We start from the raw sequence: 27,945 nt of genomic DNA, 5'->3' as shown, positions 1-27,945 counted from the left end.
CAGCCATGGCTCACGGGCCCAGCCGCTCTGCGGAATGTGGGATCCTCCCGGACGGGGGCATGAACCTGTGTCCCCTGCATCGGTAGGCGGACTCTCAACCATTGTGCCACCAGGGAAGCCCAACACTGATTTTCTTAATAAACTTTTAGATCATTTCATGATCCAAAGCACTACTTCACTAGTTAATAATCAAAATAACTCACCTCTGTGAACGAGCTTAATCGGCCTGAGGTGTCTCGAGCACAGCAATATTTTGACACCGGTTCCTGAAAAATTCCACCAAATCTGGCTCCTTTTTCTGAAGAACGGATTTTGGAAGTCTGCAAATACTGATGATAAGCACTCTTTAAAGAAGAATGTAGTTTGGAAGTAAGGTCAGATTTTTGTAGAAATGAGGCCTTTTCTGGCCACAGACCAATTTGCAGATTAGAGGTAGTAGGCTCATTTGACATCACATAAGAACTCTTAGAAACGCCAGTACTTTCCTGGTCATCATCAGGGCAAAATGCGACAGAAGAATCTGGCAGCTTGAAGATGACATTTTCCCGCCTTCTAGCTCTCAGACTTCCTTTGTGCAATGGCTCTTCCTCCTCTTTCTCCTCTTCCCCTCCCCTCCATCTGTCATCTTCATCCAAATTCATCTTTAAACGCTCCGATACTGACTGGAGAAGCGATAAAACAGAAGAGGACTGGTTTGCACTCTCTCTCGATTTCGTGGAGCCACGATGGCCAGGTGAGATTTCGCTGGATAGAATGTCCTCCTGAGAGCTGTCATCCTCATAAATGGGAGACAAAGCTAAGGGATAAATCTTGTACCTTTTGGCCTCTACTGATAAGATCATTTCTGAACTATCATCATCGAATGTCTCACCTAATTTAGTTTCCTTTTCAAAATGATGGAAGAGGTCAGTTCTACTCTCAGACCTTTCACACGCGGAAACAGGCATGCTGTTGGTGGATGTGTCAGGAATCAGGAGGGACTGTGTTCTTCTTACTTCTGCAGTAGCATACTTGTCCTCATCTTGAAGAGGCTCTTCATATAATATAGTAAAGGAAGAACTTTCTTGTTCATCCTGAGCAACGAAGGCTAGGTTAGGCTCTTCCTTTTCATCTCCATAATCTAGATCTCTTATTTTCTTATGTACTGCAGTAACAGATGTTCTTCTGTCTAGCTTTCCTATGGTAGCCTCGGGTTGAAAATCTGGCATTGCTAAGGCTGGGTAGCCTTCATAATCCTTACTTAGCATAGGTGATTCATAACTCCTGAAAGAGGTGAGTCTAGTGTCAAACGCTGTCAAGCATGCCTTCATTTCAGTAGGCTCCTTCTCCATTTCTCCACCACTCCCTTCAGCAACCTCTTGGGGTGCTTTTTCAGCTTCAGATATGGGAGGCGTGGCCTCTTCTTGTGTAACAGGCAATTCCAGATCTGTTCCGTATGTTTTCTCAAGGTTTACCGCTGTGGACAACACTTTATGTTTCCTGACAGTCCCATCAGAATTTTCTGGGGATGTTCTTTCCATGTCTATCTTAAAGGGCATGGACACAATCGTTCCAATTGTCTCTTTTGCATCTCTCTTACATGCTTTTTCCATTTCTAAGGAAGCAGGTACTGCCTTCTTGTGTGCTTCTTTCACTTCTAACACAAAAGGAGGTACTATTTCAGTTTTCCTAATAACCCCTTTGGCATCCTTTTGGTAAGTGTTTTCCACGTCCATCATAGGTCTTTCAGTCTTTCCAGTGATCTTCTCACCATCTTTTTGGTAGATATTTACCACTTCTAATGTAATGGGCATCACCTCAGTTTTGTTCATCTTTCCTTCAGCATCTTTTTGGTAAATATCTTCCATTTCTAGTGTAGCAGGTATCATTTCAACCTTTTCGGCAGTGCCCTCAACATCTTTGTGGTAGAAATTGTCCATTTCTGACATAACCAAAGTCATCCCGGTCTTACCAACATCCCCTTCAGCATCCTTTTGGTAAACATTTTCCATTTCTAACATAGCAGGTATCACTTCAGTCTTTCCAGTGATTCCCTCTGCATCTTTTTGGTAGACATTTTTCAGTTCTGACATATCAGGTGTTATGTCAGTTTTCCCAATATCCCCTTCAGTATCCCTCATTTCATAAGCTTTTTCCATTCCTAAAACGGCGGGTAATCCCTCCGTTTTTTCAATATACCTCTCAGCATCCATTTGGTATGCTTCTCTCATTTTAAGAATTTCAGTTGCTGGCTCAGTTTTCGAGGTATGCAACTCAGCATCCTCTTTATGTGCTCTTCCCACTTCTGACATAGGGGGAACTGCCTCATATTTCATAATATTCAATTCAGCATCCTTCTTATTTGGTTTTCCCATTTCTACCATGGAAGGTATAAGCTCAATTCTTCCTACATTTACTTCAGTGTCCTTCTTGTGTACTTTCCCTACTTCTGACACTGCAAGGGGTACGCTTTTATTACTATGTCCTGGCAAGCTTTTTTCAGACATACATAAAAGAGTATCAGACAAACCGCTTTTAGATGTCCCAGGTACATGGATGTCATCATTCACAAATGGAGGCCACGTGAAATTTAATACAAGAGTTCTTCTTTCCTCTGTCTCAGTTTTGTGATTATCAACACCCTTTATTTCCATTTTCTCTTTACAGTCCTTGTTGAGAAACGAATGTGCTTCTGACTTATCATCTAACCCTGTATGGGGCGTGTCTTCAGCTAGTAAAACAGTATCTGACTCCTGCAAGTTTATACTATCAGACTGTCCACCTCTATTTCCTGAAAAAGGGGATTTTTGGTAGAGAACAATTTCTCTTCCTTTAATTGACTCTGTGTCACTAACTAAGTTACTTACAGCAAAGAATCTACCTAATACTTTTTCACTAATTTCACATGTGCTTTGATTTCCTGCCTGTTCTGACACCAAGAACTCCCTTACCATATCAAGCGGCTTAACACTATCACTGTTCAGAAGTTTTGAAGTATTAGCCTGAAGTTCAGAATCCCGGGTATCCCGAGCATCGTTTGCTAAGGTTTCTTGGGCTGAATAAATAATCTCATTGACTAATTCCCTAGCTTGATCTTCTAACAACCAAGATACATTCATTCTATCAGAATCAAAAAGGAGACTCTTCTCACCAACCATAGGTGAAGCACAAGCCTTTTCTTCCCCTTGGACTTCAGACATATTTTCCACGGCCTGCTCTTCCAAATGCTCTGTCAGCTGGATCCCTGTCAGTGTCACTTCTGATGGGCTTTTCTCAAGGATGTCTTCTTTTAGGGTACCTGGATTCATTATGCCGCCTACGGCTATATACTCCTGGCAGGTACCAACTGTGTGTCTGGACTTTAGCTCTTCCCTGACAGAATTAAAGATCTCACCAATCAATGTATCAGCCTTTTTACATAAACCACTTTCGAGGTCCAGAAGTGGCTCACGTGCTCTCCTCCTTGCTTCTATGTGCTCAGCAGATGCTTCAGAACACTGCTGGCTTGAGCTGTTAACTGACGCTGGGGCCCCAGCAACTGCTCCAGTCTCTGCTTTCATAGGACTGTCAAATTGGGCAGCAGTTGGGAAATCAACTGATACCATCTCAGTATGATCCCCAAAATGGTCCTGAAGTGGGGTGACTTCTGCCCCTGTTGGGAGAGATGTTTCAAATTCCAAATAAGAGCTATCAGGGTACAGCAGGTTAGTCAAGGAGGCACCTTCATGTGGGACATCTATGGTAACTTTTACAGAACTAAAATCATTTGGGGGATTCTGTGAACTTGTAACCATGCTAACTTCTTCAGAGTTACTGGAGGAAGAAGCCATGCCATCAATACCACCACTTAGGAGATGAGCACCCTCTTTCTTTCTGTGAGATGAGGCTCTCTTTTCTGATCTCAGCACAGAAGGATGAGTACGAAAATTTGAATCCTCAGATGCAAACGTATTTTTTTCCAAACTCACACCAGAGCCCAGAAAAGGTGCATTTACTGCTGCGCTGTCAGTTTCTTGGAATTTGGGGGAAGTATTAGTGAAACAGAGTTCTGCCATTTCTGAAAAACCAGAAATCTTTTTGGTCCCACAGATAACTGAAGGTTGATGAAACACAGAAGTGTTGGCTTCACAGTTCTGTGCCATTTGCCTAGTGACTTTTCCATCATGAACAGCAGGTAAAGTCCCAAGTATATTACTTTGGAGAAGAGCAGAATTACCTGAGGCTTCCACCTCTGCTTCCTGTGTACCTTGATATTTGGAGGTAGAAGGAGAAAGCTCAGTTTGGCGATTCTCTTTAAGGCTGGCATCTGAATATTTCTCTTTAATCTCTTTATGACCCACTAACTGAAAACTTCTGTCCTGTTCAACTTCTAGGGAAGTCAATTCTGATAAAAGAGGACTTGCTGGCTCATCTGTAATTTCAAGTGGAGAAGAGATTGTATCCTGAGAAGTGTCTCTGGGCTCTGTTTGGGGAACAGATATCTTGGAGAGACCTAGAGTTTTTCCTCTTCCAGAATGTGACCCAACAGGAACACTGTCCTGACTGTCAACTTCAGACGTTGACAACATTTCTGCAAGGTTATCAGTTTTGGTTTCCAAGGAGAAAAGAGAATCAGACTTGCCTATAGTGCCCTGACTTGCTTTGGCGTTTGACAGCATGAACTCTGCTTTATCACGGTCTTGAGATGAAGTGGAACTGTGGTCTTTAGAGAGGCTTTCGGACTCAAAGCTCAAGTCCACTGCAGTTAAGTGGGTGTCACTGGCTTCAAGACCTAGTGGAAACTGGCATTTTTCACTATCAGGAAGAACTTCCTTGGACTCAGGAATTGCAGATGCACGCTCAGGATGAAGGCAAGCAGGGAGACTCTTCCTGTCTGTGGCCTCAGCATGATATGCCACATTTTCTTCTTGACACTTACGAGGCTGATGGGAAATACCAATGATGCTGACATCCCCAGTTTCAGCGAGCACAGAGGAACCTTCATTCTTTAAGACAGGAATATCCAACCTGCTCAGCAGGCCAGCTCGGGAAACAAAGGTAGGAGATGAAGTATTGAAATCTGATTTTTTATGGTCAAGGTTAAGAGATGTCCTGGCATCAGGTGATGCTTTGGCTTGCTGACGACTCTGAGAGTCAAGAACAGATCCTGAAATGTGATTTCTATCCAGTTCAGGTGATATTTTATTTTCTAAGCATGCTACAACGGCTAATTCACTGGTGTGTTGTACAGAGGCAGCATCCTTTTCATTCATTCTAACAATGGGAGGCATTTTGCTATGTGGCCTAACAAGCTTCTTGGCTTCTGTTACCAACAACTTGTCAGTACCTTTGGGTAATGACTCGATTCTATCTTCTGGAGCTTTTCCATGACTTGAAGTTGTGGGTTCACCAACTGAGGTGCTTTCTGTTTCTTGCTTGATTTCTGTAGGAGCCAAATTTTCCTGTGTGTCCAGGGCAGACAATCTGTTTTCTTCACTTACAAGTTCTGTGTCTGTTACAGCATGTCTCTGGAGAGCAATGTTGCTGGTGTGACTGGCAGTGTGCTTTGACGAGTTACCTTCGGTGTGCTTGTCAGAACACTTACTCTCTGGCCACTGCAGAGCTTGACGCCTAATTGATTTATTTGGACTTGGCAAATCTGTATTTCCATGTTTGGTAGTGTCACTCCCATCAGATTTACTATCAGAGAAGTCGGAAACAGCAGGGTTCTCAAGCTCAACACGTTCCTCTCTTTGCACCAGTGTCCCATCACTCATCATCGAGCTGTTTTCTATTACCGTAGTTTCTGGTGTTGCTGTCCTCTGCAAGTCTGGACTGCAAGGAATTTTGCTACTGTTACTTTTTGTAAACAATGCTGAACATACCAAATTTCTGTCAGTCTGAGAAACTGGTATACAACTTAAATGGTGCTGTGAGTCAAATTCTCCATCAGTGGAGCTAGAGTTAGTCTCAGAACGGGATGACCGACTTCTCTCAGGTCCCCCAGGATCATTTTTATTTAAAACATCCCTAGAAGAAGCAGTGCTAGACAGTGCTCGGTTGTTTGTTGAATGGCTTTCTGGGTTGATATTTATTTTATTATAATCAGAGTCTTCTATCCGGCCTTTAAGCACTTGTCCTTTCACAGAAACGTCTGTGCTAGCTGATGACAATGACACCATCCCAGCCTCTATCTCACTTCCAAGGCCAATATGTGTGCTCGTACTAGAGTCGGAACTTTCATTTTCTCTGTCTAAGGGATTCAAGGTTTCCAGCGCCGTCTGCTGCTTCAAATACTTCCTAATTTGTCTGGGGCCTCGGTACGTGGCATATGTTACTACAGGCCTCTCTGGTTTACCATCCATTTGTCTGCAAAAAGAAATAGCATGAGAGTATCAGGAAATATAATTAGTAACACTTAACAGTAATTCCAGAAATCATAGTGAAGTATATCTTTCAAACACTCCTATTCTTCATATGTCCAAACTTGGGAAGGAAATCCTAGAATATTTTAGTTCAACCTCAACCTTTATTAAGCATAATACAAACGTGACCAGCAGCACATAAGTGTCAACCAGCATGAATGTCTGAGCTCCTCAGAACTGTCCCTCTCACCTGATTACGTCTGTCTCTCTCACGGTGGTTAATGGAGAGAACGTGGGCGGACAAGCCTGAGGCTTGAGTTCTAGCTCTGATCTCCAAAGAGTTTTTGACTAGAAGGAACCACATTGCCTTTGTGCCTCATACTGGTACCTCATGGCTAATCACTGATTTCTCCACCATATCAGAGCATCATAGCGAGCTTCTCTTCCTTTATTTAGATGTGAATTTGGAACAGCAACTTTTAGCATAGTTAGAGAAGTTGTAAAGAAAACACCTGGCAAGATGTCTAGCCTGCAGTAAGCACTCAATATATACTTAAGTCAATAAATGACAGAATTCCCTTAAAAATCCTCTCTCCTGTTAAGTTCTTCAATTAGCAGAGTAAGTATTAAACTGGCTGGGTGAATGCAGAAATCAAAAAAGGTTTCTAGCACAAGTTCCCTACTTTTTCTCAACCCTAGCATAAAGTTCCTGATGTCCTCAGCATCTAACTTCTTTTGGAGAATCTACCCCTGGGAGCTCTGATGCTATGCTATGCTATGCTATGCTGCCTTACAGCCCTTAACACACACCTTTCTCTCCCCTTCAATTCCAGCCCCAGACAGAAGCTTCTGTCTTATAAGACTCAGTTCCCAAGTTAACCCCAATGCAAACCTACCCCAAGACCCCGTTACTGCTAGAACGGGCAGTTAGCCTCTGATCTGTGGGGACAAAGGGCCCTGAGCACATCACTTGCCATATTAGATTATAAAGATATATGCACTGATTTATTTCCCCACTAACCTAGTGCCTATTTGAAGGCAGGCACTACATCTTCATCATTTTCTTTTTTTTTTGTGGTGCGCAGGCCTCTCACTGTTGTGGCCTCTCCCGTTGCGGAGCACAGGCTCCGGACGCGCAGGCTCAGAGGCCACGGCTCACGGGCCCAGCCGCTCTGCGGCATGTGGGATCTTCCCGGACCGGGGCACGAACCCGTGTCCCCTGCATCGGCAGGTGGACTCTCAACCACTGCGCCACCAGGGAAGCCCCATTTTCATATTTTTAAGTGCCCTACATAAGATTTGGCAAATGATGTATGTTTAATAACTTTGTGTGAGTTAATGAATGGCTAAGTAAAGCAATGATACTAAACGCTAAGTAATTTGTTTCTGTCTTAATCCTTATAAATGATACTAAAGTGTTTTCAATTCTGCTCTCTAGTTACATTTTAGGGTCCCAGCTACAAAAATGTATGGTAGAAAAACTTGATGTATGCTCTAACTTTTTCAGGTTAAACATATAATTAACAAAACATTATAGAACCCATATGAATAACTAAGAAATCCAGTTATCAGTATTCCAGTATCTAAAAATGAGGTATTTTCTCCCCAACTTTATTTTTTTAATTTTTTAATAAATTTTTTTTTTTTGGCGTTGGGTCTTCATTGCTGTGCACGGGCTTTCTCTAGTTGCGGAGAGCAGGGGCTACTCTTTGTTGCTGTGTGTGGGCTTCTCACTGCGGTGGCTTCTCTTGTTGTGGAGCATGGGCTCTAGGCACGTGGGCTTCAGTAGTTGTGGCTTGCGGGCTCTAGAGCACAGGCTCAGTAGTTGTAGCACTCGGGCTTAGTTGCTCCACAGCATGTGGGATCTTCCCGGACCAGGGCTCGAACCCGTGTCCCCTGCATTGGCAGGCTGATTCTTAACCACTGCTCCACCAGGGAAGCCCTCTCCCCAACTTTAAAGCAACACCATGAAGAATGCTAGGTTTGCCCACATGATAAAACACAAAGTAAACCTCTGACAAGTAAAATCTCAATTAACTGTGCCCCTTAACGTAGTTCTTGAATTTTAGCTGAAATAATTTATTTCAATCTATGTAATTGCTGGCCTCTAAAATCCTACCACACCACTACTGTAAAAGTTTGTATTAGTTACATTCATTTTACTGTCTATTTTAAAAGAGCTACAGGAGATGTATAGAGAAAAGCTTTGCCTTGGAGAAGTGATTTTAGCTACTACACAAATTTCAGGCTAGATCAAAGACAGTTATGAAACAAAGTTAAAAGTTGGATAAGGGAACCTATCTAAGAAAACATACAAGAAGAAAAAATACATATAGGTAAATTAATGTTATTGGTAAAATCCTATATCAAAATGCATAAATTATTCAGAAAATACAAGAGCCTTTCAGAACAATACACGAAGATCCAGAAGTATGAACAGATGACAAGAAGTTTTATTGTTTGATTTTTCTTTCAAAGCTTTTAAATTTTATACTTAAAACCTACTTTCAAGGCTGCAAATTTTTTTTTCCCTAAAAGATCACCAAAATGTACATGATGTCCGAAGAAATAAGACTCGAGAGATAAGGATCAGAAGTTATTCTTCAAGTATAGTAAACTCAGGTTCTCTTACTACCAACTCCATCCTAACGAGACGTCAAGGCGTTTTATTCTACATCAATCCAATAATGCGACTTTTGCTCTAAAAGAACTTCTATTAAAATAAAGCACAGAGAAAAATCCACTCCAGAAAAAATTTCAGTTCACTGTAAGAATGCCTTTTGGTAGTTTTGGAGTCCTTTTTTGGGGGGTGGGGCGCGGATAATTGTTTTCCATTCCCATCTTGGGAGCTTTCTGGTTACTGTCAACTAGAATGATTAAACTGATTTATATGAACCAGTATAAATTTCTAATGAAATAATCTCCCTCAGCACCCTAGGTGGAAATGTTATACGCTTGTGACTAAAATATGTACCCTTTATACTAAACAACTATACTATCACGTTTAAAGCACTGAACATCAAAGTTTCAAGCTTAGCTTCATGTATTATAATTAGTCCTTTCAGGTACTGATGAGCTACACTCACACTTTGTAAAGGGTTAGTCATGCCGAGATAGTCTATTTTCTACAACATTCTCTCACAGGTTGTAGTTGAGTCTTCATAACTGAATAGTATTAAGACCATAAAACTGTCCTTTAATTAAGATTTTCCCTAATACAGAAAATAGAAAGAAAATGGAAATGTCAAAAATACATAACTTTACAAATAAACTAAAGATAGAAAATTAAAAAGGTTTATTTTCACAAACTGAATAAAGAACATATTCATTTCATGTATTATGTAATTGTGCATGGGATCTGTAGCTTATCCAATATAAGTAGAGGTATGTGATCCAAACAACACTAAGAAAAAAGTAAAATATCTAGAAATTTCAACTATTTAAGGGAATAGACATACATATTTAAAATCTGGAAAGGGTTTTATGCATTTCAGCCCAAACCTAACTACCTATCATGTGCAAGTTTATTAAGCCTCCAAGTACTACATATGGCTGTACTCTATCCTGGATAAACTTAATGCATCTGATACTACAAAGATCAACCAAAGACATGTGTCATTCTTCAAAGAAAATTCTATAAAGGCAGCCTGAAAATAATAGCATTAGAGCAAAAGTATTCAGTATATCTAATTCACTTTTAGTAAGTATGATTAAGCTACATTTTTAGTGTTAAGATTTATTTCCTTTCAAATTACATAGTGAAGAATATCTTCAGGCTTCCCTGGTGGCACAGTGGTTAAGAATCTGCCTGCCAGTGCAGGGGACATGGGTTTGATCCCTGGCCCAGGAGGATCCCACATACCACGGAGCAACTAAGCCCGTGTACCACAACCACTGAGCCTGCGCTCTAGAGCCCGTAAGCCACAACTACTGAAGCCCGCGCACCTAGAGCCCGTGCTCTACAACAAAAAAAACCACCGCAATGAGAAGCCCCCGCTCGCTGCAACTAGAGAAAGTCCATGCACAGCAATGAAGACCCAACACAGTCAAAATAAAAATAAATAAATAAATTTATTTTTTTTAAAAAAGAATATCTTCTCTCTGGGACCTCCCTGGTGGTGCAGTGGTTAAGAATCCGCCTGCCAATGCAGGGAACACGGGTTCGAGCCCTGGTCTGGGTAGATCCCATATACCGCGGAGCAACTAAGCCCGTGTGCCACAACTACTGAGCCTGTGCTCTACAGCCCACATGCCACAACTACTGAGCCCACACACCTAGAGCCCATGCTCTGCAACAAGAGAAGCCACCACAATGAGAAGCCCGCGCACCGCAACGAAGAGTAGCCCCCGCTAGTTGCAACTAGAGAAAGCCCGCGCACAGCAACAAAGACCCAATGCAGCCAAAACAAATAAAATAAAAATAAAAATAATTTTTTAAAAAGAATATCTTCTCTCACAATAGGGAAGGCTTTTAACTATTTTATGTAAAGAAAAGCTGCAAAACCAGACATTTACTTAAAAAGCACAATAAAGTTTTGACAGAAGAGTTTCTCATGATGGATATGAATTTGCTGAAAATGTAAGAATTGCAGAACTTTTTAAAGAATTTCAATCCAACAGTGAAGTAGCTTCCTACATAAATTACACGAGAAGCATGAGTTAATGTATGGAAAGTAATCTAAAAAGTGTTAGCACAACAGGTTTACTTAAAGGCTTTATTGGTATTAAAAATGAAATTTGCATACTCAACGGTACATAAAAACAATTACACAGCTGTTTATTATTTTTAATTAAGTGAAGATGAAATCATTTACAATGCTTTTTGATACGGATTTTTTTCTAACACTTCAAATTATAGGTAATAACTTGTCTAAATTTTGACTTGTATATTTATATGATTATATTTGCATATAATTGTATATACTATTTACATACAAATTTTGTATATAATTTTCTGATTTGCTAATTTAATGTATCATTGTTCACAGTTTTTATCATAGAGAGTTGGAAAACTGGAAGCAATCCTATCTACTGATCTTCTCTTTCCTGATACTTTCCATTGCTATCATGCTTAGAAAATTGTTTCTCACCAGAATAATTCACATTTAGCTGCTTTTAGTTTTGTATGTTTCTTAAACATTTTTATTCCACTTTAATTTTAATGTAAAAATGAGATGAGTATCTAGCTTTTATTTTTTTCTCCAAATTATTATCCCATTTCCCCAAGTCTTCCTTTTTACAAGAATACATAATGCCATCACATTCAAGGGCTCAAATCACAAAATACACAAGGGTCTATTTCTAGACTGTCTCTTCTGTTCCATATAAATGTCTAGCAAATATTACACCAGTATTACATCATTTCAATTTACGTAGCTTTATCAGTACACTTTAACAACTGGTAGGGCAAGCCCCACCTCATCACTCTTGATGGGCAAACCCAAATCCATCTGGGGTCTCAGTTCTCACAACTGTAAGATGGGTCTGTGCCTACCCCTACTTCAAAAGCTTACTATGAGGAATTCACTGAAATCACATGCATGAGGACTCTTTGAAACTATAAAGAATCACATAGTCCTAAATTGTCATCTGACTATAGTATTAATGAACTCTTCAAAGAACAAAAATAATTCTCAAGTAGAGTTTAAATTAAAATCAGTAAAACAGATCCATGGACTTCCCTGGTGGCACAGTGGTTAAGAATCTGCCTGCCAATGCAGGGGACACGGGTTCGAGCCCTGGTCCAGGAAGATCCCACAGGCCGCAGAGAAACTAAGCCCATGCGCCACAACTACTGAGCCCTGTGCCACAACTGCTGAAGCCCACGTGCCTAGAGTCTGAGCACTGCAACAAAGAGTAGCCCCTGCGCGCCACAACTAGAGAAAGCCCACACAGCAACAAAGACCCAATGCAGCCAAAAATAAATAAATTAATAAATTTTTAAAAATAAAATAAAACAGATCCTTATCAGTTATGAATGAATACTTTTATGTTACACAAAATGTCTAATGGACTCAACATTGTTACAAACATTTTCTGGATAGAAAATGTTCCTTCTAGCTCATTTGAGTCAAAGAAAAACAAGTTAGTGCCCATTTGTAAATCAAAGAAAGAAAAAAGGGTTGGTGAAGTGCTTCTTAAATTTCTTCAAGATTTGTTTCTTGGAGCTGTGGGAAAGGTTCAAAAGGCTAATTCCATAAATAAAGTCAATTTAATTTCTTTTCTTAACCCCTTTAATTGGATTCCACAAAGAAAAGATATTGATGGAACGTGAACACAAACCGTAGGATTATTTTTGTTCCCAAAATGCAGATACTGAACACATTGCCTGTCCTACTACAGAAGAATTCAGACAACAGAAAACACTCCCATTTAAGGAAGTCTTAAATCAGAAATAAATCGTTTACTATGACAAAGTTAGCACCTAAAAGGTATTAGTACCACCCCCTAAAATAGCTCAAAGGGCCCTAGATATGTGTATGGTACACAGAATCATATAATTTTTCACCTAGTAGCAGGGACATTACAGAATACTTTTTCTAATCCCCTTACTTAACAGTAGTAGAACTAAGGCTCAAAAGCTAGGTCCAAAAGCTCAGTTTTTTTAGATAAGTAGATTTTAAACTTACTTTCTTAGCAAATCACTGGTTTCCTGTTCACTGTCTTGTGTTGTATCCAAAGACAAGGCATCTGAGAGTTCAGCTGAGTTGGATTCTTGTGCTTCTGCTGGAAGTGCCGGGGTTCCCAGGGAGCCACTGACAACAGCCCTCTCCCTTTGGACCCCTTCATCAGGATGGTCACTGGGATTTCGTAAGTCTTTCTCAGTTTTGTCATATTCATCTTTGAAAGAAGACTGCTTGGCTTCACCAAGAGATGATTTTCCTGAGATGTTGAATAAGTTACCAAGAAACTGAAAAAAGCTTTCTTTCGGCTGTTTATCGCTTTCTCCCATTCTGGCATCTGAAGTGGAACCGGAAAGGTCATTTGGCTTTTTGGAATCTTCCTGTGTTGGAAGAGTAATTAGCTTCTCAGCATGGTTCCTTTTGTCCTCACTTTGGGGAATCTTTGAAAACAAAAGAGAGAATATTAAGCAACATCATTTAAAAAATGACATAGGCTAACTGATAACCTATTACATGACACACTCTGTGCCCGATGCCAGGGATACATCTGTGAATAAGACAGATGGCTTTTGTTCCCTAGTAGTTTACAAGCTACTGAAGGGCACCGTCAGTGCAACTTTAACAAAGCTATATAGTAAATGTCACAAAGGGGGAAGGACAGCCCACATGGGGACCCAGGAGTAACCAGTCCAGATTTGGTTGTGGAGAGAGCAGAGGAGGTAACTCAGGGGATGCTTCCTAAAGGAAGTGTCCTCTGAAGGAGACCTAAAAAGTGCCTATGTGATGCTTGTGCATCTCCCTCACTCTCTGTTCTCCGCTCCCTGCTTCTTCTCCCTGTCTCTGTGCATTTAGAGAGGTGTCAGCTTCTAAGGAGTTTAAAAGGACTAGAGGTAAGAGTGTAAAATGAGAAGAGCAAAAAGTTAAGTATGGAGAGATAAGTAAAAGGACAGATCATGGCAGACCTCAGAGGTGTTTAAATTTAGCTTTTATTATTACAGAGCTAATGGACAGTATTTTCACACACTCGGTACATCAGACAACACCTAAATAGACTTCATCATTTCAGCACTGTGTTAACCTCTGAAGCTGCCACATGGTGGAAAACTGTTCCTCAGGAAGATGAGGAAAGACAGCAACATGGTGTATCAATTTAGAGGAAAAGCCCGCTACAGACTCTTCAAGGTAAAACACAAAGCCCTGATATGTGCACTAATGCAAACGGTGGGCAGCACCGGGAATTCTTGCAGACGTTAAACACTTTCAGGGGTGCATCTTACCTGCTCATAATTAACCTACTAGTGAAGCAAGCTCCCATTCACGCGTACTCTGTGTGAGGAGACGGAGCTGCTCCATCCGAGCGCGCGCTGGCATTCCAGGGCACACTCCTCCCTAAAGCTGCGTTAGCTTCAGGCCAAGGGACCAGCTCAGCCTGCCTTCCCAACACGCTCACTCACCTACTTGTGAAAGGAATGCGGTCTGATAGTATGTGTCAGATGTCACACTCACTAGTCCTTATAAAAGGAAAGCTCAAGTGTGAGTCAGAAAAATATCAGGACACCAAGGTGAGACCACCTTAGGCCACTGCAGGTTCACAGGAAAACGTTTTGTAAGAAGCTGATCTTCAAGAAGCCAAGAACATCATAAGTATAATGTCATTTGTTCACCCCCCTTCCCTGTTTTAATCCAAATTCAAAACAGTTTAAAGGAGTGTTCCACTAACCACTAATAATATTTGGCATATGGAGGGTTGAGAAAATGTTTAGAACCCATTAACCCAGGAAATTAGTTTCAAGCGAACAATATTTTTTGTTTGTTCCCACCTTAGAAGTCAGGGATATTTCTGAGTAAACACACAGCATAGCATTTTTCTGTGTGTTACGTCCTTAATATAACTTGTGAGTCTCTACGTTTAGAGTAGCACCAGCCTTCCAGAGGCACTCAAAGTCTCGCCTTTTACTGGTTTCAACGGCATCTCAATCCCACGCGCCTCCACTTCATCCACCCAGCCTCCTGCTCTTTATGGGGTCCGCCCTATAAATTAACTGCGCCCTCTCCTCGCGTTGACAGCATAGATGGCCTCTCGGTACAGCAGCAGAAAATATGCTAGTTGACATTTTGAAAGTGATCGTGTGTATGAAAGACATATATTTTTTGCCTTTAACTACTCCATTTAATTTGTTGTAATGGCCACCCACAATATTTCTTCCTGCTTCAAAATGAACCAAGACTGCAGCACGAAGAGAACAGTGATTTGTTTCCTGCAACGAGTATCATCACTCCTCCTGGGAGGCTCCCCGAGGAACGGGAACTACAGGCTGCTCACTAAAATAACACAAATATTCCTGAAATGCTTTAGAGAGTCACAAAGGAGTTCTATAAAATTGGGGCAATGGTTTTTGAAAAAGGAAAACTTAGAGAACATGGAAATTACATTTTTTGACATCCATAAAATCTCAAGACAAATAATTTGTCAAAAATACTATTTCTCTCACTGCCTCAATTATTTTTACTTGACGATTCCTTTCAAAATATAATGGACTGCTGTCTCAACAAGGAAAATACATTTTGCTAAACTAGTGAAAGCCTTCTCATTTAACGCTTTTACAATGATATATATAAAATTTTAAAAAATCACTTGTTTCTCTTTCCCCTCAATTATCACTTCTTTGCTATTCCAGAATCCCAGTATCTTAAGAGCATTTTAATGTCTTAGTTGCTTACTTTTTGCCTACTAATCTTGTGAGAAATTTGTATCAGTAATTAAAATACCTTCAACAACACCACCAAAAAACTATTTAAATTTAGAGACAAAAGTTAGCACGAAAGAGCACTGCTATTCAAAGTTAACACAACAAACCCAGTATTTATATAACTACATCTTAAAATTTGATATAAAATAGCTGCTCTTTGACCTCAGCCTAGACAACAATGAAGTTCAGCCTGCCACAAGCTAGGGCCAATGTCACCTGCCAATAGTACTGTCTGCCACTGTTCCAACGAGTACTAGAATGAAAGCACTCAGGATTCAAGCAAACGTTAACAAAACATCGGTTCCAGTTGCCCTCAAAGATGTTGGTATTCCGAATGTAACATATAAAGGCTACTAATGAAGGCATATGTATCTTGGGAATTTAATTTTTTTCCCTTCTTACTCAATATGTTGTAACGCAGTGTCCTTAGGTCCAAATTCATCCATCTATCTAACTATTCTCTTTGCTATGTGCCCAATACAGGGAAACACAGGAAAGCATTAAGAACAATGATTAATAATACTCAGCTGTGGCTTCAAGGAACTTACAGTCCAGCAAGATACTCATCATTATATCACTGGGTGGGGCAAGGGAGAGATATGTACACAATGGAAGACAAAATTAATCTGGCTGGGGATGGGGAGAATTCTCTACACAGAGGTGATGTTCGAGCTTGCTCCTGAAGGGTGAGAAGAGCATTCAACACATAAGGTAGCGCCTGGGTCGAGCACACAGAAGTGTGAAGTACGTTTATTACGGCAGGGCTGTGGGTGAAGAAGACTGGGGCACAGAGAATAGAGAATGAAGTCGATAAGATGACCAATTAGAAGTGGAGGGTGAGAGATAACAAAGTCACAGATGATTAAGTGTTCTAAATTGGGAAACTATCTAAGTAGTTAAGACAAAAATGGATATGGGAAATAGAAGGAAAGGTGAGATTAGAGCCTTTGTGGGGTTTGGGGGAGGTGAGGCAACAAACTAGATGTCAAACGTGCAGAATCTGTGGTCCCCTGGTGAAGCAGTCAGAGCACAGTTAAGAACACAATTTGGCGATACACAGTGTGTTCAGGGGGACCAACAAAAGAGCCTTGGGGAAAAAAGATTAAAAGGCAGGCACAAAGAAGAAAAAAATCAGTGAAAGAGATGTGGAAGGCCAAAGCCGGAACAGTCATCCCACCAGAATGCTGGTCTCCAAAGGCAAACAACGAAGGATATTTCCGAAAGCAAAGGGGAGCAAATGCCAAACGCCACTGTAAGGTCAAGAAAGATGAGGACTTTCCTCCTCACTGTTCTTCAGAAACATGAGGCCCGGGCTTCCCTGGTGGCACAGTGGTTGAGAGACCGCCTGCCGATGCAGGGGACACGGGTTCGTGCCCCGGTCCGGGAAGATCCCACATGCCGCGGAGCGGCTGGGCCCGTGAGCCATGGCCGCTGAGCCTGCGCGTCCGGAGCCTGTGCTCCACAACGGGAGAGGCCACAACAGTGAGAGGCCCGCGTACAGCAAAAAGAAACCCCAAAAAACCCAAAAAACACGAGGCCCACTCATCCCTCGGGAATTGTGCAGTCACCCTTCTCTCTGCCTAGAATGTTCTTCCCCCACAGAGCTATATGACTCACACCCGCTCACCACCTTCAAACCTTTATTAACTGTCATCTCCATTTGAAGTTTCCCCAGTCACTCTATCTAAAATAGTAAACTCCTCCACTCTGAAACAGCCTATATTCCTTCTCTGCCTTTTCTCCTTTGTACTTGTTAGTATCAAATATACACATCTCACACACACACAGACATATTATTTAATATGTTTCTTCCTCTAGAAAGTAAAAGCCTTATTTTTCTCCTTTGTACTTGTTGGTATCAAATACACACATCTCACACACACACATATTATTTAATGTTTCTTCCTCTAGAAAGTAAAAGCCACACGTGCAGGGGTTTTTGTCTGTTTTAGTCATTGCTGTTGTCTCTAGCACCTTGAAATGTGCCTGACAATAAGGGGTGCTTAAATCCTTGTTGCACTAATAAACGAAGGAATGAAGACCATAGAAAAGCCCTAGGAATGCAGGAGAAATAGTCATAACAGCTCAGGAATTTGTGAGTACAGCCCCAAACGCAAGGTGTTAAACAGTGAACACAGAGCAAAGAGATAGAAACACTCGGTAAATAATTCAATAGAAGGCAACACTTTTGATTTTTTTTTTTAACTAGAGGAAAGGTAAAAAGGTGACAGTTTAAGGTCCAAGACAGCAGAAATGACTTTTTGTTCCTGTTTTGTGGCTCAGCTCTACACCTGGGGGGAAGGGAGTAACTGCTGTACAACAGAAGGATGACGGATATGAGGAAGAAAAGCAGAAGGTGATGAGATGAAGAGACCAGTACAGTCTCTAATACTTCTAATAAAGGGGAGGAACGAGCTTTGGAGCTGAGTAGGGGCACTTCCTCTTCCAGCTACAGTGATAAGGAAGTGGCTAAAGACTGAGCAATTCTGTAAGGGGGAGAAGACTATGAGCAAGGTCCAACGAGTGGCTCTGACCTCAGTAAAGCGAGAGGAGAGATGCTCCGCTGAAGAAGGGACACAGAGGTGGAGCTGGGATCTGAGCTCCCCAAATAGAGAAGACTTGGAAGAGCGTTTGGGGGAATGCAGCAATAGGCTGAGACCAGGTGTTCCAAGGAACAGTCGGGGTCAATGCAAATGTTAAGGTATTCATTCTTATATAAATGATGAACAGCGAGATACAACTCTATGTGCATTGATCCAACAGTGAAAAAAAATATACCAAGAGCCCTGCTTTCACAGAGCCTACATTCTAGGGATGTGAGAACTTATTTTCAGGTCTAATTGGCATTAGTTTGTCACCTCCTTCATCAGCCTCTAACAGGTGGCCGGTGCTGTCCCAACATGGTGACTGGCACAGGGAACAAGGTCAAGAAGGCCAAGGGGTAGAGAGTGTCACCAAACGAAGAGTCTGTTGATGAGAAATAGTGAAGAGCCAGATGGCCCTTCCTTTAGCGTCTCAAGCACCCGGCTTGGTCATCCACCCACCTCAGGCTCTGCCTTCACTGTACACAGCAGGGATAATCCTTGCAACACCCTGACCTGTGTTAGCGTCCTCAACTCCGATGACCTCCACTTCTGCTGGACCTCACTGTTCGGCAACCCCTGACCCTTGTCTTTACCCATAATCACCCAGCCTGTGAATCTCAATCTCAGGCATTCCCAAGTGTTCACACCCTATCATCTTTCCAGCTCTCTTAACCCACTGTCCCAGGTGCACCCACCACACAATGTCCTCCTGCCTCATCACAGCTTCTGGCCTCTCTCACTCTGTCCCTTTCAGCTCCCGCAAATTTTCGTATCTTTTCTATCCAGACATCAAATATGGCTAACACCCTCAGAGCCTCTTTTACTTGTTCTCTGGTCATCCCCACCCGGAAAGATTCTAGTTTTATCTTTTCCTCATAAGTGAATGCATCTTGCTCTAAAAATCCACAGGGATATGCACAACTATGCAGATGTAGGCTGCCAATAATTCACGATTTACAGCCTCTGCTGGAAATCAGTCTGAGACAGTCCCCGTTTTCCACAGCAGCTATTTCAAACCTTTGCCACACCCCCTCCACCATCCCATCCGTCGCCCAGCAGAGGCACCTACCTTCTACTTCATGGAGATGCTCTCCTATGGTCCTGCCTCCACCCCTCCTCTACCTGCCTCACAGCACATCTGTCCCACTGCCTTCACTCACCCTCAGCATAAAGGGATGAAGGACTCCTCCTCTAAGGATCCACCAGGGCACCACTTCATAACACTTGATGTCTCCTAAGGAACCCCACTTCCTCGTCTGCCCCTTCTGCGAGCCCACTGTTCAAAAGTCTAAGTCCAGGGACAGCCTTCTCCTCTGCCTTCACCACCAACCTCCTTAAAAGGAGTCACCAACCCTCACCATCTTCTTTCCCTTTCCTCCCAGTGACTCCTTGAGCCCCTGCAATTTGGCTTCTGCCCCAGTTGTGCTCTGACCACGATCTCTCAGAGACACTGTCCTACTTGCTAATTCAATGTACTTTCTTTCTGCCCTGGTCTCATATGATGCGTCTACAGGAGGTGAGACTGAATCTGATCCTGAAAACCAGTCTTCCTTGGCTTCCATGACATCACCCTGAGGTTTCCCTTCTTCCTCTCTCTCCATCTCCTTCAAGTTCACATCCTTCTAGCCATTCCCTCCATGTCATGTTTCCCCAACTTCCAGCCCGGGGCTGCTTTAACTTCATGATTTTCTTATGGGGTCTCATTTCTCACAGATTAATCGGATGATTGCCAGATTTGTATTCTCAACTCAGACTGTATATCCAACGATCAACCCAACATCCACACCCACCTGGATGCTTCACTGGCACCTCAAACCCAATACATCCGAAACTGAACTTGACCATGCTGTGTCTCCATTCTTCCATTTTCTGTAAACTTTAACATTCCCACTTGTTAAAAAGTCAGATGAAACATCAGGACACCATGACCTCTCTCCTAGAACACTGCCAGCAATGAATGACTTGTTTCCTTACTTCCATTCCTAAAGTTCCCCAGTCTGCTCTCCAGACAAAAGCCACAGCAATCTAAAAGATTTCAAATCTAATCATCCTTAAAGGCCTCCATTGGCTGTGCACCCTTGTCAGGATAAAATCCAAACTCCCTAGCATGGCATTTAGGGTCTTGGTGGGTCTAGCCCCTCTCTGATTCGATCTCTTGTCACTCGCAATGCCTAATGTCACCATATGCGGTCTCAGGCATTCATGGGAGCCTATTTTCTCCCCCCTCCCCTCTTGCTTCCTCTTTCTCTTACTACAGGTATGTCTTTGCACAAAGCTATTACCACTGCTGAGACCATTTATCCCTTGCCCTCTTTGCCTGGGAAATTCCTACTACAACTCAAAAGTTTTTCAGAATGGAGACTGCCTACATATATGCGTGCGTGCGTGTGTGCGTGTTCTTCCAATAAACAACTCTTAACATCCTATTTTTCCTTGTCACCACAAGGGTAGGGCAAACAACTTCATGCTTGCTTCATGAGTAGGACTATTACCTAGATTACTTACAGTTACCAAAATCTGGCATTCATAAACTAAACCCAGCTGCTTACTAGACAATTCTAGTTAGTCTTCTCCTAAGATATCTGGCCACAACACATTACTTGGCAGAATCATTCCCTGATACCAAGATTGGGTACCTGGTGGCACCTTTCAGCAGGACAGGGAATACAGGAACAGAAGGAAATTAGGATAAAATACACTGAATTCAACTTTGAGTAAGTCAAATCTCAAACTCAGGGACCTTCACAGGAAAGGTCCATCAAAGAATTGGCTTCGTCACCCTGAAGCTCAGGAGAACACATTGGGCTGGAGGGACAGATGTGATTTTTGTCATTGGCTAAGATGTAGGTAAAATCAAATCAACCAGGGCAGGTGTGTAAGGTGAGAAGAGAAAAGAACAAGATGACATAGCGTAGGGGGAAAGCCATTCCTTCTTGTTATGGTATAAACACTTCTCCAACGAAAACACTGGGCAAGAATAATAAATGTTTTTAATTCTGTGAGAGCCTTTTGGAGCTCTCAAATCAGTATCTGGCACCTGTGGAGGCAAATTTACTCACAAAAAATCTAGAGTATGTACATGACCCTTCACCCCCAGTTTCCATTTTCCTAAGGTACGCCACCACACCACAGAGTAGGACTATTCCAGGTCTATGAGAGGTTGGAACCGCTGCAAATCAAACCAGATACCATGCAATACATTCAACATCCAAGAACTCTGAGATATCAAGGCCCCAGAGCAGCACCAGCCATATCAACAGGCTTAAGCCCTGGCAGCCCCTTTGGTCATGTGAATGGTGCAGTAACATGCAGTGCAATCTCCACTTCAGGCACGCTGACAGCACCTAGTCTCTATAGAAGCAACCAAGGGTGAGAGTTTTTGAGTTCTAGCTAAAGTTCCATGTGCATACATACGTTCACGCATGCCTTCTTTTCAAATGTTACAGAGAGTCAATGTTTCTAATAGCTGATTTCCATACAATTCACCCAGAAAAAGTCAGCACCATTCTTAAGCAAAGAGTTAGATTCTAAGTTGTCGTCAGACTGCATATGGTAAAAAGACAGCTCTTTTCCTCAGTACCTAAATTGTGTTGGGTATCGTGCAGTGCAGCACATGTTATCTCAGTTAATTCTAAAACACTTCTGTAAAATAAGGATTGGGGCTTCTCTGGTGGCGCAAGTGGTTGAGAGTCCGCCTGCCGATGCAGGAGACACGGGTTCATGCCCCGGTCCGGGAGGGTCCCACATGCCGCGGAGCAGCTGGGCCCGTGAGCCATGGCCGCTGAGCCTGCGCGTCCGGAGCCTGTGCTCCGCAACGGGAGAGGCCACAACAGTGAGAGGCCCGCGTACCACACATACAAAAAAAATAATAAGGTTTGACACCTCCCACTACAGAGCAGTAAACCAAAGTTCAGAGAGGTTGAGTACATTTTCCAAGGTTAGAAAGCTACCACATGGAGACCTGGGATTTAAGCCCAGATATGTCTGATTCCAAAGACTGTGTTCTTTCCATCACTGCACATGTAATTTTAAAACTGTTCCAAGGAGGTGCCATAGCTGGCAGAGGAAGGGAACAGCGGCTGACTCTGAGGCTCCAGGCTACTCATTCCCATCATCAACAGGGGAGCGTTGCTTGGATCTGTTTACATATGGGGTTCCAAGTCCAACTATAGTTGAAATTTTTGAAAAGAGAGTTCCCGTGTTTGAAAAAGAAAAATTTTTTAATCTTGATTTTAAATTGATGTCATATTGCTATTTGTATCACTGAGAAAAAAAGGACAGCAAGCATGCATTAAGGCTATAATTTATTTTTAAAAATTAGTTCAGTAATTAAATTTCTCCTAACCATGCAAACATTTAATATATTTAAATTTGACTACCATTTCACCTCTGGCCAAAAAAGAGTTGAAGAAGACCAATAAGAAAATAAGAGTTACACGAATCAAAATATAAACAAATGCATAATTTAATATATTCATCTTACTAAACAGTACTGTACCCTCAATATAGGCATTGATATAAAGAACAATTTGTGACTATTTTTATTCAGTGAGATACTCTTGAGCTACAATTCTTCCATTTTTACCTATCAGTGAACAGTGGCAACAATAAAAACAAGCGTGGTTCTTTTTAGTAAACTATTTATGATAATATTAAAAGTAAGGGTTATGAATTATTAACAACTAACAGTAATATGCACTAGACTGATACTCCTTGGCTGTCCCTAGAAACATCATAGGCATATAGCAACCAGACATCTCTTAAAAGATACCAGAACCTTCACCAATGTTGTATGATCAGTTATGAGCAACAATTCTAAAATGGGGCAAGAGTTAAACTTTACATAAAGCAGATGCCAAACTACTGAGAACAGGCCTAATAATCATCAAGTTATTCAGGGCTGGTTTAGAAAATCTATAACCTATGGTTCAGATTTAATTTATTTTATTTAGCTCATGACTCATTCTGAAAACAGACTTACTGCCACAGCTCTTTTAATTTTTAATAGGATTTCTTTTTGGTAAATTAAGTTTATAAGTATACTTTACAAATTAAGTTCACAAATGGGAAGCACTATGGTATAGAACTGCATCTGAATTCTCCTGCGTCCTCTCAATAATAATATGAGTTTGTCAAGTGACAATCTGAGATTCACTTTCCTCAACTATTAAGAGATAAATATTCTGGACTTCCCTGGTGGCGCAGTGGTTAAGAATCCGCCTGCTAATGCAGGGGACCCAGCCTCGAGCCCTGGTCTGGGAAGATCCCACATGCCGTGGAGCAACTAAGCCCGTGTGCCACAACTACTGAGCCTGTGCTCTAGAGCCCGCGAGCCACAACTACTGAGCCTGCGAGCCACAACTACCGAAGCCCGTGCGCCTAGAGCCTGTGCTCTGCAACAAGAGAAGCCACCACAAGGAGAAGCCCGCGCACCGCAACAAAGAGTAGCCCCCGCTCTCAGCAGCTAGAGAAAGCCCGCGTGCAGCAGCAAAGACCCAGTGCAGCCAAAAATTAAATAAATGAATCAATCAATAAATTTATAGAAAGAGAGAGAGATAAAAATTCTGATTAACACTGGGGATAAACCACACACACTGATTTCTTCTCTTGTACAAAACACTCTAAAATGACAGTAAAGGGTTTTTTTTTAAGTTATAAATACAAGGAGAGGAAGAGAGTAGATATTAGCAGATAAGAGATTTCAGAAAAAGTTTAGAAGGCAAAAGCAGATGAAGGCATGGTAACTGACCAGAAGAAGCTTCCACCCAAGTGTCTGCAACAGGGAACTTTGATCATAAGGGGGAAACAATCTACAGACAGATTGTCAGCAGACCACCTGGAAAAGCTCAGGATTTGAAGATACTAGGTACTACTTAGGGCAATATGAGACATGGGATTAAGAGCAGAGTTTGACTGAAAATCTCCAAATGGAGTACTTGACCCCCAGGGCTCTTCCTCCATCCCAAGCCGTTAAACAATCCTCCCTACCTCCCAACACCTCTATCTCCCAAACAAATTTATATAGAGAGAACATCTCTGAAAATATTGAGACTTTTGGGCAGACTGAATTTGCAGTATCAAAGGCCATCCATGTAGAAATGTCTGGAACTCTGACAATCAAGTCTAGAGCTCAAGAGGGATGTCGGGTAGAGATCTGAGAGCCAAAAGATGAAGTAATAAGATTGGAAGATACTGCTTTGAAAGACTGATGTTGAGGAGGGTCGAGGACTTTGAGAAACATCTACATGAAAAGTAATTTAGCCAGAAGAGAATCAGTGAAGGAAACAGAAGGGAATGGCCAGAGGCAGGAATTGAAACAAGAATGTACAATATCATAAGTGCAAATATAAAAAAGAGACTTTCTGGAAAGGAGACAAGACTTGGAAAATCAAGTGTCTCAACTGGTTAAATAAGAACTAAGAAAAGGCCACTGATGGTTAGCAAGAGGTCAGGGTTTCATGGAATGACTCTCACTCATTTAACAACTATGACAATGTATGGCAGGCACAGTACTGGTTTTCCCATGTCTAAGGGAACCAGGAGGGAGACCGGAGTCAGATTAGAAAGCATTAAGAATTAAACAGTGATTATGACAAACTTTCATAAGAAATCTTTGAGTTAAAGGTAGCAGGTAAAATGAAATGATAGCCTGAAAGGAATCCAGACCCATGAAAGGAAAAATATATTTTTTAAAATTTTATATATTTAGAGAGAAATAGAGGAAGCCAGTGAAGATGGAGAGATGGATGCAGTGCAAGGCGAAGTCCAAAAGAAGGTGGGAAATTAGAGACCAGTACCACTAGCAGGGGGATTTAGGGAGTTTAGCCTTGGAAGGCAGGAAGGGATGAATAGTCCTCTGAAACAGGCAGAAGGGAGCAGGGTATCATAACATGCCTTCCCTCTCTTTTAAATAACAGTAGACATGAGCACAGGAAGAGTCTAAGGCTGCAAGACAAGAATCTACATTCCCTATAGAGAAATAAACATAGAATATGGACTAAATAGCTGGAATTTTGCCAGTTAGATACAAAAACTGATTAATATAGAAGAAATATATATTTCAGCGGAACGGTAGATGCACATGTGAGAAACAGATTCCAATGTTATCAAAACAGCAAAATTTGTATAGCGTATAAGTGATATTTTAAGAACTAAGAATCTAATTATGTCCAAAGATAATATAAAGCTTCTACAGTCTCTAGCTGTTTGAAAAATATACTTAATTTTTTGTAGCTTAAATTTATAACAAAACAATCTTCAGTATCTTGATTTGGTATCTCAAGGTCAAATACAAAAAGCAATGCACTAAAAACATTCATTATACATAAATCTGTTACATTTTACACTAGAGAGGAAACATGGTACACATTTTTCCTTATCATGGAAGGCATTATCATAAAATCCAGGTTAAGAAGATGGAAGCATGGCAAGAAATGTCACATTACAGTGGAGTGCTGTTTCAGAAAACCATTCGTTACAAAGAAAGCAAATGCGTGTTTTATACTAATTGCTAAATAAAAAACTTTAAATGAGGCTATTTAAAATAATAAGATCATAGATATTGTTGCTAACCTTTCTTTCCCCCTAGGTATGCATCTGACTATTGATATTATCAAGATATGTACTTTTTTCTTTCCTTTTTTTTAATTGAAGCAACAGGGATTTACTGTATAGCACAGAGAATTATACCCAATAGCTGGTCATAACTTATAATGGAATATAATCTGCAAAATGTAAGGATTTTTGATGCCTGGCAGCAGCAAGTCCCAGAACAACTGGGTCTGTGTAGCGAGGTTGAGGAAATCCTACCAATAATTTCCAGAAAGTAAAAAAAAAAAAAAAAAAAATACAGTTACATGGTCCAAAATGCTTACACTACCCCAGTGAGAGTGCCACGGTGCCCTTTCTATCATGGGCTAACAAAACTGCCCATGTATAGGTAATCCTATAGGTCTCATTTAAACCATAAGAGAAACAGTTTCACAACATGAGCCCTGTTTACTTGGGGGCCCAAATCCCAAACTGAAATTATCCTGGGCACTCAAACCAAGATACTAAGAATGGATAGAAAAGATCATAATCATGGAGGCCCAGCCACTATATCTGCCACCACATAGACACTGAAGCCACAAAGATGTAACTTTCTAGAGCAGAACTCTGCAGGTGAAAAAGCAGGACTACTGGAAATTAAAGTCTGAGGGCCAAGTTTGAAGACTGTTTCTTTCAGTGAGATTAATAGCTGAAGTGTTACATATCAGTTCCAGGCTAAGTAGACAAACAAGTAGAGACCAAGAGAGGAGAAGAGAGCAGGGAAAACATGAAGGTTCTCTGAAGCTCAAGGGTGGGTGCAGAGGCAATGAAAGATTAAGAGAGAGAATGACAGGAGCTGGCAGCCAAAGCAACTGTGAAGTCTGAGATCTCAGAAGTAACATACGTACTTCCTGTGAAGCAACTCAAGAGCAAGGTTGCACCTATAGAATTCAAGCAAAAATATTGAAGTAAGGCATCTCAGGACATGTGAAAACTGAGCAAGAGGGAGAAAGCTACAGAGCCCATGCAGTGGTGAACCAGCAAGCTGGCTAACAACTAGCTGAAACAGAATAGGTAGGAGGTGTTATCAAACCTGGGAGCAGGATTTAGTAGCCAAATTCACAAAGGAAGAAGAAAGGGAAGGGAAGCAAGGCGATCCTGATTTTTTTCTTTCTATAAAGTTAAAAAAAAAAAATCAGGGCTTCCCTGGCGGTGCAGTGGTTGAGAGTCCACCTGCCGATGCAGGGGACACAGGTTCGTGCCCCGGTCCGGGAAGATCCCACATGCCGCGGAGCGGCTGGGCCTGTGAGCCATGGCCGCTGAGCCTGCGCGTCCGGAGCCTGTGCTCCGCAACAGGAGAGGCCACAGCAGTGAGAGGCCCGCGTATGGCAAAAAAACAAAACAAAACAAAACAAACAAATAAAAAAATCAGATTCTGATTTTTTTTCTTTCAAAAAATATTTATATTGCTAACTATGATAGAGAAGGAGGGAATAAAGAAGGAACACAGCTTTATCTTTACCATATTTAAGGTCTTTGGATCTCATATAATGTTTAAGAGTCCCCATATCAGTAAGGAAGAATTAAGATGACTTTCTGGTCCTTCCACTGACCAAGCTAATGTACCCAGAAATCCCTGGAAAGCACAAGCTTTCTCCTTGACTGTCACAAATCGTTTAAAAAGAAAGTAACTGGGACCAAACTCCATGAATGGGAGACAGCTACCAAAACTTGATCACATACCTGGCCTCATATCCCCAAACAACATAAACATCCAATTTCTATAAAATCACTTATGACTAAAAAGAAATGTTATAAGGTTTAGTGGTTTTCCAGGATTTTTAACCACACTTTTCAGTAACTATTTGCGTAGAAGTGTACCTTATACTCTTTCCATGCTTGTCCTGTAGATGCAGGGAAAGCCAGTTCATATATGAGCTGACAAACATATCATCACATACTAATGACATGTACGAACATGTCTTTAACTTCTACGCCCTCAAAAGCACTCTTAGTTGTCAGAAACATTTGAGAAAACACAACATAAATCAAAGAAGTTCCTAGAGAAAAGAGACTGTGGAGGTCAGATGATACAATCTACAGATTAGAAAACCAAGGCACAAAGAAGTTAAAT

General features: G+C 41.5%; 1 protein-coding gene across 2 annotated transcripts in view; it reads right to left on the bottom strand.

Moving 5' to 3' along the window:
• Window positions 1–27,945, bottom strand: part of CRYBG3 (crystallin beta-gamma domain containing 3) — a 114,895-nt gene that overhangs the window by 70,039 nt on the left and 16,911 nt on the right. For both annotated transcript variants that reach the window (XM_030860997.2, XM_060297948.1), the window contains exons 3-4: window positions 12,953–13,386; window positions 204–6,327 (exon numbers count right to left, since the gene is read on the bottom strand). In XM_030860997.2, coding sequence (XP_030716857.2) covers window positions 204–6,327; window positions 12,953–13,386 — 6,558 coding nt within the window. The remainder of the gene's footprint in view (window positions 1–203; window positions 6,328–12,952; window positions 13,387–27,945) is intronic.

This window comes from Globicephala melas, chromosome 4 (genome assembly GCF_963455315.2).
Source record: "Globicephala melas chromosome 4, mGloMel1.2, whole genome shotgun sequence".
NCBI classification, from domain to species: domain Eukaryota; kingdom Metazoa; phylum Chordata; class Mammalia; order Artiodactyla; family Delphinidae; genus Globicephala; species Globicephala melas.
The sequence above is the reverse complement of the archived record's forward strand: the minus strand, read 5'-3'. Positions and strand labels throughout refer to the sequence as shown.